Source organism: Mesocricetus auratus, unplaced genomic scaffold, assembly GCF_017639785.1.
Source record: "Mesocricetus auratus isolate SY011 unplaced genomic scaffold, BCM_Maur_2.0 Super-Scaffold_4256, whole genome shotgun sequence".
Classification (NCBI taxonomy): Eukaryota; Metazoa; Chordata; class Mammalia; order Rodentia; family Cricetidae; genus Mesocricetus; species Mesocricetus auratus.
Genome location: NW_024429182.1, coordinates 90,846,828 through 90,865,824, shown reverse-complemented (window position 1 = coordinate 90,865,824; position 18,997 = coordinate 90,846,828). Strand labels below are relative to the sequence as shown.

At 39.6% G+C, this 18,997-nt stretch overlaps 1 protein-coding gene across 2 annotated transcripts; it reads left to right on the top strand.

Moving 5' to 3' along the window:
* The first annotated feature begins 5,245 nt into the window (after nt 1-5,245).
* Nucleotides 5,246-8,077, top strand: LOC101827936 (olfactory receptor 473). Of its 2 annotated transcripts, XM_005075719.1 has the most exons (2): nt 5,246-5,260; nt 7,151-8,077. In XM_005075719.1, exons 1-2 carry the CDS (start codon nt 5,246-5,248, stop codon nt 8,075-8,077), a joined length of 942 nt encoding a protein of 313 aa, XP_005075776.1. The 2 variants fall into 2 exon arrangements, with proteins under 2 accessions (XP_005075776.1, XP_021086137.1); XM_021230478.1 differs by lacking the exon at nt 5,246-5,260 and having other exon boundaries at nt 7,145-8,077.
* Nucleotides 8,078-18,997: the final 10,920 nt, after the last annotated feature.

Below are 18,997 nucleotides of genomic sequence, written 5' to 3'. Positions count from 1 at the left end.
CTGTAATTTAAGCTTCCCAGAACTATTCCCCATGGTTTCTTTTCTTTTTTTCCCCAATCTGTCCCTGGCCAGAAAAGGAGACGAACCCGCTCACTTACCTCGCTTTCACAATCTTGGTGGGATCCTCCAATTGTCGCACCTGCTGTGCGGCCTGCATCCGAGAATGTAGCCAGGTGGTCGGGATAGATGACACAGAGACCGGTCTGTTGCTTTAAGAAAACTTTATGCTTCCCAAGTCAGCTTAGGAGGAGATTCCAAGTCCGCTTAGGAGAGAGAAGTCTCAGGAGAAGTCTCTCCAAGAAAAAAAGAGCTTCCCTTTTTAAGGACTTTTGCCATCCATTTACATACCATTCTTTCCACTTCTCACCCTCCTGGCTGGTGGTTTAATCTCCGGCCCCAGAATCGGGGAGACACCGCAGGGGGCAGGGACAGGAAGAGACATCTAGCCGTAGGGGATGTGAAAGTCATGGTATCTCAGTGAGCAAGCCCTTATCTGAGCCCTATCAAGAGCTTTAAAGCACTGAATTGTTTTCAGTAAACATTACACAGATGCCTGCTCCCAGGCCTAAGGGGAAGTGGGTTTCTGCTCAAGGTCTGGTGTCCCCACACCTGACTGCAGCATGATCATCAGATACAAACCTGGCCTCAGGTGGAAGCCCAGGACCTGGGTATTGCATGGCTGTCAGTGGTAACTGAAGCCATGGAGATTGATGCAGACTCTTGTTGCTGTAGGGACATAGAACCAGACATGCCCCTTGCCAGCATCTCTGGCATAGATGTCACTGTTTTTTCTTAATGAATTCCAGTTCCATCCATTTCTTGTGGATGTCAAAATTTTTTTAATGGATGAATGAAGCTCCATTATTTATACTCCAGTTTTTCTTTGTCATATTCAACTGTTGATGGACATCTTGCTCAGTTCTGTTTCCTTGTTATTGAGATCAGTGTAGCATTAACATGGATATGCAAGTGTCTCTCCAGGATGTTGATATAAAGGTTTTGAGAGTATACCCAAGGGGGGTATAGGTAGGTCATATGATGAGTGTAGATTTTCACTTTAGGAAAAAAATGAAGGAAAAGAAACACTAAAGTAAGGATTTAAAAATATTCACGATTAAGAAATGAGGAATTATTTAAAAGGATAGATAATTAACTTGACTCAAACCTCTTAGAAAATGTTTGCGTCACCTACTGCAATATATACTTATTTTAAATAAATAGTCTCATAAATAGAGTAGGTACAAAATCAATATAGAAACTTCAGCTGCCTTTCTGTATACCAATCATAAGGCTATGGAGAAAGAAATTAGGAAAAAATTACCCCAAAACAAACCTAGTTAAAGTATTGAAAGACCTACATAATGAAAATATCAAAACATTGATGAAATTAAAGAAGACTCTTGAAGATCAGCAGAATTAACATTGCAAAATTGGCTTATGTTGCTGTAAGTGATCTACAGAGTCAATGTAATTCCTAAAGGTATTCTTCACAGATGTAGGAAAAACAATGCTAAAGGTTAAGAGGAAGCACAAAAGCCAACGTAATCCTAAGCAGAAAAGAGATATCTTGGTGGCATCATTGTAATTGATTTTAATGACAGGCTCATAGTACCAGTATTGTGCTGGCACAGAAACAGACATACAGACCAATGTGATAAAATTGTGAATACAGAAACAAATGTACACAGCTACTGCCATCCAATTTTGGCAAAAGCCTAAAAATAATAGACTGGTGAAAGCAAGCTTCTTTAACAAATAATGCTGGTCAAACTGGATTTCCACGTGAGGAAGGATGAAACCATACTTTTGCTGTATGCAAAAATCAATTAAAATGGATTAAAGACCCAAACATAAGGTCTAAAACCTGTAACTTCTGGAGGAGAACATGAGTAAAGCAATTCAAGATGCAGACATAAGAAGCACTCTATGGAAAGGACAGTGGTAGCACAGTAGATAATCCCCAGAAATGACAAAGGGATTGCATGAACTAAAATCCCCAGAAATGACTGACAAAGGGATTGCATGAACTAAAACTACTGCATAGCAGAGGACACAATTGTCAGAGTGAAGAGATAGCATGCAGAATGGGAAACATTGTTTGCCAACTGCATATCAGATAGGGGACTTCTATCTAGACTCTATAAGGGATTGTAAAAATTAAACACTGAAAAAAACCAAATCATTCAATCAATAGAAAAGTCAATGAACTCAAATTACAGTTCACAGAAAGTAATACAGTTGGTCAACAAATAATTGACAAAGTGTTCAACATGCTTTGGGAAATGTAAACTACAAAATTTAAAAAATTTAACTAATCTTGGTCTGAATGTCCATTATGAGGAAAGCAAATTACAATGAGTGCTGATATGAGGACACAGGGAAAAACTATTACCCCTGGATGGAAGTAAACTGGGATAATCACTATGGAAATCAATGTGGTGTTTTCTTAAAAATTCAAGAGTAGAGCTCTAATGGGACTCATCTTTACAAATCCTAGTATATATCAGAACAATATAAATCAACATGCTAAGAAGATACTTACACACCCATCTTTACCACATCAAAAGTCACAATAACTATGGTATGGCACCCATCTAGGTGTTGATAAACCTAAGAATGGACACCGAATTGTGTTACACAGGCATGCATACATACATGCACAGGCACATGCCCTGGAATTTACTTTTTAGTCATGAAAAATGAAATGCAGCATTGATGTAGTATGGATGCAGAAGGACATAAGTATGTAAGAAAATTTAGCCAGTTTCCTAAGACACAAATACCAAATTTTATTTCATATACTGAATCTAGATTTAATTATATATAATTATATATATGTATATATATCTATGCATGTGTATATGCATGTTTGTAGGATGTGAAAGTCAAATGAAAGTAAAATGAGAGAGGGAAAACAATCTTAAGGAAAGGGCGATGTGAAGGGCAGAAAAGAGGGAAACAGAATGCATATGACATGATCACAGAAATGGGGACTCTATGGAGGATGATTAGGGACCAGCAAGAGGGACATTGGGGATAGCTTATGTAGTTGGGTGATGAAGGCCAAATTATAATGACATATGTGTACAAAAATGCCATAGTGGAACTGGTTACTTTGCATCCTAGCTTAAATTTAATATAAAAGGGGCTGGAGAGATGATCCAGTGATTAAGTGCTTGTATTGCTCTTCCAGAAAACCCAAGTTCAATTCCCATCAGCCAAATTATGTGGCTCATGCCTGCCATTTACTCACCCTCCAAGGGATCTGATGCCCTCTCCTGGATTTCCAAGACGCCTGCACTCATGTGCACATAGCCATATATATATGCATATAATTTCATGCAATAAATTTAACTATAGTTATTGAAATTATGATAAAATTAAAGGATATTTGTAAGTGGTTTTATATTAATTCTAGTGTTCATATGAATTTGAATTCCAGTAGAAAAAAGAAATAGTTGTAGACAGGAAGAAAAAGGTTTGATTATTTACATCATTCAGTTTCAAAATGTACAAACTCAGAAGTATTTCTGTTTGGTAATTCATCATAGTTTACGGTTCTTGTGCTGTACCTAAAACTTTTGTTCTAAAAATACTTTGTTTTGCATTATCTCTAGAAATTTACTTTCTTTCATGTGGATTTGTATCAATGGAAAATTTTAAGTTAGTTTTCTTTTGTAGTGGGATATAGGAGTAGTGGGTCACCTTCCATCCTTGGTCAATTTGTAACTATTTTACTAACAATATCTGGATCCACAGTGGGGTCTGTTTCAAGGAGCTTGATAATAGGGTTCTAATGAATATGGAATCTTGCTGTTCTCTGGGTGACTGTCTAACTCAGTAACATGGTCAACAGGGTTGGTGTTAGAATACATGTGCATTCAAATATGTGCACGCATGTATGTGTACATTCTCTCTCTCACGCATGCGTGGGAGCGCGCACACACACACACATACACACACAGTTTGAACTCTGCAGACATGGTAAGTCTGTTACATACCCTTAGGGTCCATGGGAATGCTCCTAAGTGGAAGACTGAGAAGTGTGTGGGTACTCATAACTCACAATGTATGACTGGGAAGTGCTGAAAATGTATCATATTATAGTTTTGCTTAATTATTGAAATGAGACTTAAATCTTTAGGTTTGCCACTAGTCTTTAGGTCACAGGTACCATTAGTTATACAAACTGTAGATATTAGATTGCACTTGACAGAAGTTGGAGCTGTCTTACATGGTCATTTCAAGATCCACAGTAAGGCCTTAATTTCATTTGTAGGAGAAGAAAAATACTTTGATGACTTTGTGTTGAAGAATGTACATGTGAACATATGATGCATGGTGCTGAATAAGAGGTCAGACAATGATAGTTATGGGTACCACAACATAACAAATCACTTTAAGATGCTCTACATACTGGTATTGGTCAAAGACGTGTAGAAATGATGGATGCCTACATCAAATATGTAAAACATGGAAAGAAAGGCTAAATATTTGGGTGAGTTGAGTCAAATATTTAATGAACTTGGCTTATTGCCTGCATTGCAATGTGGATACTCAGGTGCCTCAAAAGGCATTCCTATGCTGTTGTATTGAGGGAAGAAATAGGTCCCAGATATGTAAAAAAGAGTGAAACTTATATACATAATTCTATCATCATCTTAATGTTTCCTTAGAAAAGTGAACACTAGGTCAAAGCAATATGTTCATTATGTACTATTCTACCTTTCATTTTGGACAGGGTTTTGCAATTTGATTTAAAGTTTAACCGAGAAGTCCTCTTACATCACCATACTAGCTAGCCTCAATTAATAAAATAAGTTATTTTTTAATTAATGCCTTGTATTCCTCTGGGAAAACACAAATCATTTCACTGGTTTTCAGTAAACAATGAAAAAGAATTCCAAAAAATACCATAACATGTAGATACCCTAGAGAGAGATAGCCAGGACTTAATGAGTCACCTGGTTCCAGAAGTGATTTCTGTGCAAAAAACCTAGGGACCCGCCTCTCAAAGGGACAGTCAGGAGTAGCACCAAGAGTTCACAATGTTTCTCTCTCATCATGATAAAGACATCCATCATCATCCCCTCTGCATGTTTATTCTTGGCCAGCGAGAGTATTTAATAGCTCACATTGTATTCAGCCTCCAAATATTTATAAAAGCAAATGGAATATATCTTCCTAAAGTCCCTTTTGGAATTCAGCATCACAAATCTTGTTTCTAAATGGTAAGTGCAAGAGCATGAGTTTTATTGAGGTAGATTTTCATTGGTTTAAGGTCAGCAAGAGAGGCCCTGTGGTGTTCCTGACATAGCTATACTTGTTGGATCTGGGGACCCAAGAAAAGATGGGTCTGAAGCAATCAAAACCACTGCTAAGCATGAGAGATGAGAATCTGAAAAAAAATCTGGAAAAGCCTGATACTAGGGTTGGATTATGTTCCTAGGCCTATGTCCCCCATTTACAACCACAAGCACCTGATTTAGTAAGGAGAAAGGATATTGGAATGGTCAGAGTCCCTGACCCAGGGTGACAAGAATAAATAAAATAGATCAGGAACTTAAGTATGTAGGAGGGAGGGAGAGAAGGACAAATAATGGCTCACACAATACACACAAAGACAGTCTTAGTCCAGACCTGGGCAGGTGTCAGAGAATGCTTACTTGGAGATGTGCAACACGGAGTCCTGGCATATAGAAAGGAAAGTTATGTTCTTCAAAACATGGGACAACTGAAAGTACCAGCATTTCAATTTTATTTAATTCCAGCACACTCCTCCCTTCAGGGCTCAGGGTACCCTGCAAAAGAGGAGGCAGAAAGATGTGTGAATCAGAGGGGATGGAGGACACCAAGAAAGCAGTAAATCTAAATCAGTATGATCAAATAATATGAACTCACAGAGACTGAGGCAGAATGCACAGGACTTTCATGGGTCTGGCGTGGGTCACTGATTGTTCTCTTGGGCATGCTGGCTTTATTCAAGTATTTCAATGATTTTATGTATAAAATAGTTTGTACCATTGTAACATTGACAATGAATGCAATGAAAAACAGATTTTAATGTTGGAGGTAACATCAAGGCAGTAAGCTGTTTGTGAAGAATGGATGGGGGTGGGCTGGGGAGGGGAGTGATGGGAGCAGAAGGAGAGGTGGGAAGGAGAACTGTGTGTGAAATATAAAATGAAATTTAAAGAAAAGCCAAACTTATATTAAATATTCTTGAGCTATCCTATATCTTTTTATAGTCATTCATTGCCCATTTCTCTGTTTACTGTAACATCCTTGTGACTACTATATGACATCTTTTGGGATGTATTCTTAGACTATTAGCGTCTACCAACACAAAAGCTAAGGGTTTAATGAGACAGCATCTGAAAGCTATAATAGAGATTCCCAAATATTACTGTAACCTACCTACATGATGTTTACACAAATAAATTTGTAAAGTGAATTGTGCTATGGATCTCTTTTGTTCTGTAACTACAAAAGGCTTATAAAATGTTGTCACATAGGGTAATGGTAGTTGGGGCAACCTGACTGCATGTTCCTGGTCCATGATCACTCATTTGACTAAAAAATGAGTTAGGTCTATGACCTTTGATATGATAAGTATGTTTTTGTGTTAGCAAAGTTATAAAATTGGGAAACAATTGGTATGTAATTGTATTTTATTTTTTTGTGGCACAATGAAACATAGCTAGGAAGGCTACCAAGTTGTAGACAGGAGATACTGGGTGTTATCAGCATTCAGATATGAAATATAGGTGAACTGGTTAAAGAAAAGGGTTCGTTTGGTATGGGAACACATTGTAAGGGGTGTTTGTAGAATTTCCAATAAACAATGAATAACATGAGAATAAATTATGGATCTGGACCATTTGAAAGAGATCATAACAGTGAAGTACTGAGTAATAGCCTTTAGGAAACAGTACATGCAAAAAATAACAAGTGACAGAGAGTGAGGTTCAGTAATCTAATTTTTTTCTAAGATAAAAGGAAAAAAACCACAGTTCCAAAAATGTAGTGTTTATATGTGGGGCAGAGGAGATAAATATGAATAAGTGTGAGGAGAATAAAAAATCTAGCAATGTGAAAATATAAAAATTATTTTTATTTTCCTCAACAGGAGCAATTCACACAAAGGGAGACTGGAAACCACACCACTGTGACAGAGCTAATAATTTTGGGACTAACAGAGGATCCTATACTGTGTATAGTCTTCTTTGTGATATTTCTAGGGGTATACATTATCACTTTAGTAGGAAATATCAGCATCATCACATTGATAAGGATTTCTTCCCAGCTTCACACACCCATGTACCTATTCCTCAGCCATCTGGCTTTTGTAGACATTATATATTCAACCTCAGTCTCAGTTATAATGCTTATGGAACTCCTTGGGCATGGGTTGGCCCTACCCGTAGCTGCCTGTGAAGCTCAGCTCTGTATAACAGTGTCATTTGGGTCAGCTGAGTGCTTCCTACTGGCTGCCATGGCCTATGATCGCTATGTAGCAATCTGTTCACCCCTCCTCTACTCCATGCTCATGTCTCCCAGAGTCTGCTTTCTACTGTTGGGAACTTCCTATGTTGGTGGATGCATGAATGGTTGGACATTTACAGGTTGCTTGTTAAATCTGTCCTTTTGTGGACCAAATCAGATCGATCACTTTTTCTGTGACTTCTCCCCTTTGTTGAAACTGTCCTGTTCAGATGTCTCTGTTATTGGAATCATTCCCTCTATCTCTTCTGGCTCCATTATCATTGTGACAGTGTTTGTCATAGCTGTCTCCTACATCTACATTCTTATCACCATACTGAGAATGAACTCCACCGAGGGCCGCCACAAGGCCTTCTCCACCTGCACCTCCCACCTCACTGCAGTCACTCTTTACTATGGGACCATCACCTTCATTTATGTGATGCCCAAGTCCAATTACTCTACTGAACAGAACAAGGTGCTGTCTGTGTTCTACACAGTGGTGATTCCTATGCTTAACCCCCTCATCTACAGTCTGAGGAACAGAGATGTAATGGATGCTCTGAGGAAGGCAACTGTCAGAGTCTATTCATAGACTTTGAAATCATGACATTTGTGATGATTTCCTTAGTATCTATCACATGGTGCTACTGATTGCTTGATATTAAATCCTGTTTATTTGTGCTAACTCTTATCTTTACATATTCATATGTTATCTGCGAGACCAGTTGAAGTTAGCTAGCTGATAGGAATAATTATTGCTGCTATAGATCTTTTGCACATATAAAGATCTTTGCCTTTATGTCATTTATATGCCTTATATGTGTCAGGCTCAATTTTAGTTGCATATATGAATTCACCTATTTCTAACAACAACCTAAGTAAGCAGCACTATTGTTTTATTTTGTGGATAAATTTACTGGGCAAAGACAGAAAATAAACTGCCCATATTCTCATGAAGAATAATTAAGGTCACTTGTATGTAAGGCCTTGGTCTCTAAAACCATGTGGCTTCTACATTTCATTTCCCAATGAGTCTATGAGGTAAGTAATTATAAATGAGAAAGTTGAGTCTTATTTACAGATGAGAAAAATGAGTCTTGGAGAAACAGAATAAATTTTTACAGAGTACTGTTGTTTCAGCACTGACTCTGCAATCATGCATTTAACATACACTCTACCACAACCTGTCTATTGATGTCAGCACTCTTATTGTGTAGAGAATGTTTTCAGTGTTATCAACCTTCAGTTAGTGTACTGAGCGTATCTTTCTAACAAATGTTATGCAAATATTAGCTGGGTTATACACATCCAGGTGTAAGCATACGTCTTAAAAACTAGGTCAAGCCGGGCGTTGGTGGCACACGCCTTTAATCCCAGCACTCAGGAGTCAGAGGCAGGCAGATCTCTGTGAGTTCGAGGCCAGGCTGGACCGACAGCCTCCAAAACAATACAGAGAAACCCTGTCTCGTAAACAAAACAAAACAAAACAAAACAAAACAAAACCCCCCAAAACCCAAAAAACTAGGTCAATTCCAATTTTTTAGGAAAAAGGATCTTGATAATATAGTATAAGATTTGACTTAAGTTCCAGCCCTATTTGCATACACATTTAAAAATAGAGTATTTGGCATGGTATAAATATCAGTACTTACAGAGAGTTGCAAGGGAAATTTTAGAATTTGTGTGCTACTGTTAATGTCTATGCAACAGTCTTGTTTTTTTTCAGAATAGGTCAATGAGCAAATTAGAACTTGTAAAACAATTCTAGAAATTTTGCCTTAGAATGAACTTCATATTATTCCTATGGGCAAGACCTACTTTAACTAACATTACCATAATCACGTCTTCAGACTGGAAAGCATGAGAGTTTTGCTATGTTATGGAAACTCTAAATCAAATGCTGAGAAAATATTTTACTGGAAAATAAGACTTAGCATTCAATTGTTTTTTCTTAGTGTAATGAGATTAGAGACACAAGGAGTTAGAGAGATTTATAAATTCCAACAAGACAGAAAATACTTAATTGTGTATAACATGCAAGTGTGTAGTATTTTCAATGAAAAGTTATACTGGAGACTGAAAGCTAACAAGGGCAAGTGATATGGAAATGAGATTATGTTGTTCTGTATTTTAAATTTATATTTAGTACATTATTTACTATGAAGAGACACTATTAGAAAATTGAATAAATATTTGAACAATTTTACTAGAATGTAGATGATAAGAAGTAGATGTTATTAGGTGAATGACCAACAAGGAGAGGAAAGGAAGAATCAGGAAATCAACCATGGCCCAGCTTCAGTGAGCAGGCACTGCTGCTGACCCTATTCTCCTACGGATGGACCTTTATACACCTGACATAAAAACCAGAACACATATTTTCAGTACTTTGACTATACACCTTTCTTCATGGTAGTAGAGTATGAGGTTAAATGGTCATGTAAAGATATTGAATCCTCATCTTCCTGTATTGATGAGCCCTCTCCAACTTCTTAATCCTACCCTAGTACTCTTGGTTTGTACATGTGCCCACTCTGTTTTTTCATTGTTACAGCCATCAATATAGGAGCTTTCCCCTTTTCTTTTATGGGGAACATATTCCTAGACTTCATCTTTTATTTTCTTTTTGATATCCATATGAATATTTTCCTTTTCTTTTTGATATTTGATATAACAACATCTCCCCCTTCCCTTTCTTCCTCTAAGCCATCCCATACACCCTTCCTTGCTATCTAATACATTTATGGCCTCTCTTTTCATAAATTGTTGTTATACACATTTATGTATATGTACATACCTATATTCCTAAATATAATCTGCTTAGTGTGTACAATGCTACTTGTATGTACTTTTTCAAGGCTGAGATTTGGTATTGGATCAACAGTTGGCATTCTTTATCCTGGGGAAGATAAGTTATGCACGTATAAAGTTTCTGTTTTGTTTTTTAGACAGGATTTCATTCTCCATCCAATGTTGGTGTCAAACTCACTATACAGCCCAGGATGGCCTGTAATTCACAGAAATTCATCTTAGTAGACCTTTTAAGTGCTTGAATAATAGGTGTGGGCTGCCAATTTTGGATCTGGGTCCTATATAGTCTTAAAATAATTATTTTTATCTGTGTGTATGCATTTGTATGAATACATGTATGCCACATGTGTCCAGGTGCTTATGTTAGACAAAGCAGGGTGTTAGATTCCCTGGAGCTGGTGGTTGTGAGTTGCTAGAAATGAGTGCTGGGAACCTATGGAGGGATACTATTGTAGCCCAGATATAAGAAAGAGGGCTTAGGTCTTCCCAAAAGATGTGACAGACTTTGATGATTCCCTGTGGAGGGCCCCACTATCCTTAGGGAATGGGTGAGGTTTGGGTTGGGGTGATTGACAGGTGGCATGGGATGATGGGAGGGCGAGGGAATGGGGGAATTTACATAGAAAATAAGATTATTTCTAAATTTAAAAAATATATAAAAAAGAAAAGAAAAACAAAGCCAGATTCATACAGACAAATATTCCACAAAACCCTATTTTCTCTCACAGGTAGGATCTATATTGAAAATTCCCTCCCTCCTGACTCTCCCTATATGTGTAATTAATCTAGAAAAGAGATAATGGAATGAGAGGAAAATATCTTAAGATGAAAAAGGCAAGGTAGCTTATGGTCCAGGCTACCTGACAACTCCACAGGCCTTTCCAACACTGCAAGGCTAGGGCAGATAGGTGCTATTATGATGAGCAAACATAATGTGGAGAAATGGGAGAGATAGAGAGTAGACCAGCTCATGTACTGTGGAAAGAGATTGAAATGGAGAAGCAAAGGTGGTGAGGAACAGGCTAATGAAGGTAGCCTGCTTGTCACCCAGGGCATGATGATATCCATTCCTGGGCTGCTGCTAAGGGCAATGTCTAGGTTCATTGTCCTACCCCAGCCAGAGTCTGTGTTGGTGTCATGGCCTATGTTGCCACCAACGACCACACAGAGTCTCTACTTGTAGTTATGTTGGTGTCTGAGGGTTGTGCTACTGTTGAGACCATACTGAGCTAAGTGGCCTTGGCTATGTCCAGGGGTCATGATGACATCCAGACCTGACTTGACCCCAAGGACCTTGTCTATGTCTGTGGCCCTATGCCAGCCAGGGTCTGTGTTGATGTCCATGACTTCAATTACCGGGTGTGTGGACAGTCACCTAAGTCTATGTTGGTGTCTAAGAACCACGTTGCTGCCAAGGTCTGGCTGATCTGAGTGACCTGTGCTGCTATCTAGGGCCATGGGCCATGGTGATATCTGTGCTTGAGCTGCTGCTGAGGGCCATGTCTGGGTCTATGTTGTCTCTGTGACTTCAATTACTACTGAAGGCTGTCCATATGCCCAGAGTCTGGAATTCCACCTGAAGCCAGGTTGGTATCTGAGGGTCATGCAGCCACCAGAGCCATGCTCACATAAGTGGGCTGGGCTACTATTTGGGGACATAATGACATCTAGGGCCATGCTGATACCAAGAGCATTGTTTGGGTCCATGGTCCTACATTAGTCATGATCTGAGTTGGCGTTGATGGCTCCTATTATCACTGAGGTCTATGGAGATACCTGGGGTCTGGTCAACACCTGAGACAATATTGGTGTCCTAGGGTCATGCTGTCACTGGGGCCATAATGATCTGGGTGGTCTGTGCTGCTACTGGAGCTATGGTGACATCCACACCTAAGCTGCTTTTAAGGGTCATGTCTGTATCTGGTTCTGCTACAGCTGGGGTGTATGTTGATCTTTGTGGCACATGTTACCCCAGGGGTCCACAAGAATCATGCATGTTGAAATCTGAGGGCTATGCTGATATGGCACCCTCTTTTGCTGGCCCTGGGAGAGCTGTCCCTGACCCTCGCTGGTCACTGCAGCAGAGCTGTCCCTGCCCCACATGGGAGAGATGGCTCCACACTCAGAATGTCCCCACCTCTCACTGCTGGTGTGGAAGAGCTAAACCTGATGGCATGGATGTAGAAGAGGTGGCTCTGTCCTTCAGCTGGGAGGGCGGTCCCAGCAGTCCAGATTGACCAAATCAACTACCAACCAGTACCACATCCAGGGCTTTGATTCAGTCCACCCAACATCTACTTCATCTATGTCCTGCCAGAGTGTATGAAAGGACTGGTCCTGAGGAACCATAGCCACAGGATCTCCATGACTTCATGACAGCAGGACATCTGAGAGGAGTATGCATGAGGGTCCAATACTGATTGTGTACCAAATGCCAGAGAACTTGAACCAGGCCAACAACTCATTGCAATGAACATTTCCAAGTAAAGCATAGTGGACAAAAGAGTATACTGGATGACACATGACAGCTTTCACTGCCACTAAGACCAATGAAGAGGTGTTGGAGAGGTGATAAAGTGCTAGAGCAAAGTGTTTTTTGTTTGCTTGTTTGTTTTGAAATCATATTTTTAAAATTTTCTTTTGTGGGGGGACATTATGGGAGTGAGGGATGGATATGGACTGAGAATGAAATGAACGATGTGGCATTCTCAAAGAATTAATAAAATATGTTAATTTCGCATATATATGATGATTTGTTTTGTTTCTCAATAAAAACTGTATAGCAATATCAGAAAACACACCAGAAAAATCCAAAAGAAATTTTCTTTGTATATTTTGGAAATCAGCCCTCTGTTAGATGTGGGGTTAGTGAATATCTTTTTCCCATTCTGTGGGCTGCTTTTTTGTCTTGCTGACTGTGTCCTTTGCCTTACAGAAGAAGCTTCTCAGTTTCAGGAGGTCCCATTTATTGTCAATATCAGTGTCTGTGCTACTGGTGTTATGTTCAGGAAGCTGTCTCCTGTACCAATTCGTTCAAGGGTACCTCACACTAACTCTTCTAAGAGGTTCATTGTGGCTGGATTTATGTTGAGGTCTTTGATCTATTTGGACTTAAGAAGCTAGTCACCAGAACACCAAATAATCACATTAAAAAGTGGAGCTAAATAGAGAATTCTCAATAGAAGAGTCTAAGATGACTGTAAGACACTTAATTGCTCAACATTCATAGCCTCCAGGGAAATTCAAATCAAAACAACTCTGAGATACCATCTTATACCTGCCAGAATGGCTAAAATCAAAAACACCAATGACAGTTTATGCTGGAGAGGATGCGATAGGATGCATACTGGTGTAGCCACTTTGGAAATCAGTATGGCAGTTTCCCAGGAAATAGGAATCAGTCTACCATATCAGCCAGCAGTTCCACTCTTGAGCATGTACCCAAAGGCTGCACATAAATACAACAAGGACATGTGTTCAACTATGTTCATAGCAGCATTGTTTGTAATATCCAGAACCTGGAAGCAACCTAGATGCCCCTTAACTGAAGAATGGATGGAGAAAATGTGATACATTTACACAATGGAGTATTACTCAGTGGAAAAAACAATGAAATCTTGAAATTTGCAGTCAAATGGATGGAACTGGAAGAAACCATCCTGAGTGAGGTAACCCAGTCACAGAAAGACAAGCATGGTATAAACTCACTCATATATGGATATTAGACACAGAGCAAAGACTTCAAGCCTACCATACACACCTCCAGAGAAGCTAAGAAACAATGAGGTCCCTAAGAGAGACATAAATGTTCCCCTGGAGTAGGGACAGGGACAAGAAGAGCTCCTGAGCAAATTGAGAGCACAGGGGGCAGTGAGGAGGAAGTTAGGAAACAGAGAAGGGAGAAGAAGGGGTGGGGGGGGATATGAGGGTTCAGAATGACTGAGTCGGGGGGAAGAATAGAGGAGAGCAAGAAAAGAGATACCTTAATAGAGGGACCCATTATAGGTTTAAAGAGAAATATGACACTAGGGAAATGTCCAGAGATCCACAAGGATGACTCCAACTAAGAATCTAAGCAATAGTGGAGAGACTTCCTTAAATGCCCTTCCCCTATAATGAGATTGATGACTACCTTAGATGCCATCCTAGAGGCTTCATCCAGTAGCTGATGGAAGTAGAAGCAGTCACCCTCAGCTTAGCATGAGCCTAATGCGGAAATATTAAACTACACAAAATAGGGATGTCCTATGATATTTTATTGAGGGAGAAATCACTTACACGAGAAGCCAAGAAAGCTGAGAACCAAAGGTCCACACGCTGCTCTCCAGGCTGCAACTGGAACACAAAGAGAAAGAGTCTCCTCCTCCTAGCTATTTTATCCCCTGTATGTTCTATGTACCTGTGACCACACCCGAATAGGCATGATCAGCACTATAGATACATAGATCTCTCCCTACAGGAGCTGAACTCCTGGAATCCAGTTTTAGAATGGGAGGAAGGATGGGCAAAGGGGTCAGTCAGTGTTTAACTATGGGTGTCTGCCTCTGCTTCCATCAGTCACTGGATGGAGGTTTTCTTTCCCAGACTCTCTGGCATGGGATTGTAGGCTGACACTCCCCTGATCCATGTCTAAAATCCATATATGAGTGAGTACATACCATGTTAGGCCTTTTGTGTCTGGGTTACCTCACTCAGGGTGGTTTCTTTTAGTGCCATCCATTTGCCTGCCAATTTCAAGATTCCTTGTTGTATGAGTGTGCATCTTTTGGGTGTATGCCTAAGAGTGGAATTAATTGCTGGATCTTATGGTAGACTGATTCCCATTTTCCTGAGGAATCTCCATACTGATTATTAAAGTGTCTGTATAAGTTGGCACCCCCACCAGCAATGGAGGAGTGTTCCCCTCTCTCCACATCCTCTCCAGAATAATCAGTCATTGGTATTTTTATTTTAGCTATTCTGACAGGAGTAAGATGGTATCTCAGAGTTGTTTGATTTGCATTTCCTTGATGTCTAGGGATGTTGAGCACTTTCTTAAGTGTCTCTCAGCCATTTTAGACTCCTCTAATGAGAATTCTCTGTTTAGTTCTGTACCCCACTTTTTAATTTCACCCTTTGGTGTTTTTGAGACTTGCTTCTTGAGTTCTTTGTAAATTTTGGAGATCAGCCCTCTGTCAGATGCGGGGTTAGTGAATAAATTTTCCCATTCTGTGGACTGCCTTTTTGTCTTCTTGACTGTGTCCTTTGCTTTACAAAAGCTTCTCAGTTTCAGGACGTCCTATTTATTAATTGTTAATCTCAGTGTCTGTGCTACTGGAGCTACATTCAGGAAGCGGTCTCCTGTACCAATTTGTTCAAGAGTGCCTCCCAATTTCTCTTCTAAGTGTTTCAGCATGGCTGGATTTATGTTGAGGTCTTTGATCCACTTGAACTTAAGTTTTGTGCATGGCGATAGACATGGATCTATCTGCTGTCTTCTACATGCCAGCATCTAGCTATGCCAGCAACATTTGTTGAAAATGCTTTCTTTTTTCCATTGTATAATTTTAGCTTCTTTGTCAAAGATCATGTGTTTATATGTGTATGGATTAATATCAGGGTTTTCAATTAGATTCAATTGGTCTATATGTCTATTTTTGTGCCAATACCAAGCTGTTTCAGGACTACAGCTCTATAATAGAGCTTCAAGTCAGGGATGGTGATGCTTCTGGACATTGCTTTGTTGAACAGGGTTATTTTGGCTATCCTGGGTCTTTTGTTTTTCCCTATAAAGTTGAGAATTGTTTTTCTAAGGTCTGTGGAGAATTGTGCTGGTATTTTTAATGGGGATTGCATTGAATCTGTAGATTGTTTTTGGTAAGATTGCCATTTTTACTATGTTGATCTTACCTATCCATGAGCATGGGAGATCTTTCCATTTTCTGGTGTCTTCTTTAATTTCTTTCTTTAAAGACTCAAAGTTCTTGCAATAAAGGTCTTTTACTTGTTTGGTTAGCAATACCCCAAGGTATTTTATGCCATTTGTGGCAATTGTAAAGAATGATGTTTCTCTAATTTCTCTCTTAACCCTTTTGTCATCTGAATATAGTAGGGTGACTAATTTTCTTGAGCTTATCTTGTATCCTGCCACTTTGCTGAAGGTTTTTTTTTTTAATCAACTTTAGGAGTTCCCTGGTAGAGTTTTTTGGGTCACTTATATAAACTATCATATCATCTGTAAATAGTGAAAGTTTGATCTCTTCCATTCCAATTTTTATCCCCTTGATCTCCTTTTGTCGTTTGCTGTTTGTCTAGCTAGAACTTCAAGTACAATATTGAAGATGTATGGAGAGAGTGGACAGCCTTGTCTTATTCCTGATTTTAGAGGAATAGCCTTGAGTTTCTGTCCATTTAGTTTGATGTTGGCTGTTGTTTTGCTGTATATAGCTATCATTATGTTTAGGTGTGTTCCTGTTATTCCTGATCGATCCAAGATCTTTATCATGAAGGGGTTTTGGATTTCTCCAAGGCTTTTTCAGCATCTAGTGAAATGATCATGTGGTTTTTTCTTTTTTTATTATTTATTTTTAAATTTAAATTTAAATTAGAAACAAGGTTGCTTCACAAGTCAGTTCCAGGTCCCTCTCAGTTTCCCTCCACTCCTCCTACACCCTACCACCAACCCCCCAATATCTCCTCATTTCCCCAGGGATGGTGAGGCCCTCCATAGTGATGTCCACAGTCTGTCATTTCGTGCAGGGCAGGGCTTAAACCCTCCTCCAAGAGTCCAGTGCATCTCTAATTGTTAGATGGGCATCCAAAGTCCATTTGTATGCCAGAGATAAAAACTGATCTACTACCCAAGGCCCAATAGATTGCCTAGGCCTCCTCACTGACACCCACATTCTAGGGGTCTTGATTAATCCCATGCTGGAGTCCCACCATCAGTCTGGAATTCAAGAGCTAACACTTCTCAGGTCAGCTGTTTCTGGGGGTTAAACCAGCCCAGTCTTAACCCCTTTGCTCATCAGTCGTCCCTCTCTGTCACTGGATTCCTTGAGTTCAGCTCAGTGTTTAGCTGTGGGAGTCTGCCTCTGCATCCATCAGCCACTGGATGAAGGTTCTATTTCCCAGACTCTGTGGCCGTGGGATTTTAGGCTGGCACTCCCCAGATCTATGTCTAAAATTCATATATGAGAGAGTACATGCCATGTTTCTCTTTTTGTGACTGGGTTACCTCACTCAGGATGCTTTCTTCTAGTGTCATCCATTTGCCTGCAAATCTCAGGATTCCATTGTGTTTTCTGCTGAATAGTACTCCATTGTGTAAATATACCACATTTTCTCTATCCACTCTCTGGTTGAGGGGCATCTAACTTGCTTCCAAGTTCTGGCTATTACAAATAATGCTCCTATAAACATAGTGGAACACACATCTTTGTTGTATGAATGGGCATCTTTTGGATATATGCCTAAGAGTGGAGTTGCTGGGTCTTGTGGTAGGTTTATTCCCATTTTTCTGAGGAATCTCCATACTGATTTCCAAAGTGGCTGAACCAGTTGGCACTCCCACCAGCAATGGAGGAGTGCTCCCCTTTCACCACAACCTCTCCAGCATAAATTGTTGCTGGTGTTTTTGATTTTAGCCATTCTGACAGGAGTGAGATGGTATCTCAGAGTTGTTTTGATTTGCATTTCCCTGATGGCTAAGGATGTTGAGCACTTTCTCAAGTGCCTCTCAGCCCTTTTAGACTCCTCTATTGAAAATTCTCTATTTAGTTCTGCAGCCCACTTTTTAATTGGATCCTTTGGTGTTTTGGAGACTTGCTTCTTGAGTTTTTTGTAAATTTTGAAGATCAACCCTCTATCAGATGTGGGATTAGTGAATATTTTTTCCCATTCTATGGGCTGCCTTTTTGTCTTGCTGACTGTGTCCTTTGCCTTACAGAAGCTTCTCAGTTTTAGGAGGTCCCGTTTATTAATTGTTGATCTCACTGTCTGTGCTAGTGGTGTTATGTTCAGGAAGGTGTCTCCTGTACCAATTCGTTCAAGGGTACCACCCACTTTGTCTTCTAAGAGGTTCAGTGTGGCTGGATTTATGCTGAGGTCTTTGATCCATTTGGACTTAAGTTTTGTGCATGGCGACAAACATGGATCGATCCGCATTCTTCTACATGCCAGCCTCCAGTTATGCCAGTACCATTTGTTGAAGATGCTTTCTTTATTCCATTGTATATTTTTAGCTTCTTTGTGAAAGATCAGATGTTCATACGTGTGTGGGTTAATATCCGGGTTTTCAATTCGATTCCATTGGTCTACCTGTCTATTTTTGTGCCAATACCAAGCTGTTTTCAGGACTATAGCTCTATAATAGAGCTTGAGGTCAGGGATGGTGATGCCTCCGGACGTTGCCTTGTTGAACAGGGTTGTTTTGGCTATCCTGGGTCTTTTGTTTTTCCATACAAAATTGATTATTGTTCTTTCAAGGTCTGTGAAGAATTGTGCTGGGATTTTAATGGGGATTGCATTGAATCTGTAGATTGCTTTTGGCAGGATTGCCATTTTTACTACATTGATCCTACCTATCCAAGAGCATGGGAGATCTTTCCATTTTCTGAGGGCTTCTTTAATTTCTTTCTTTAAAGATTCAAAGTTCTTGCGATACAGGCCTTTCACTTTTTTGGTTAGCGTTGCCCCAAGGTATTTTATGTTGTTTGTGGCA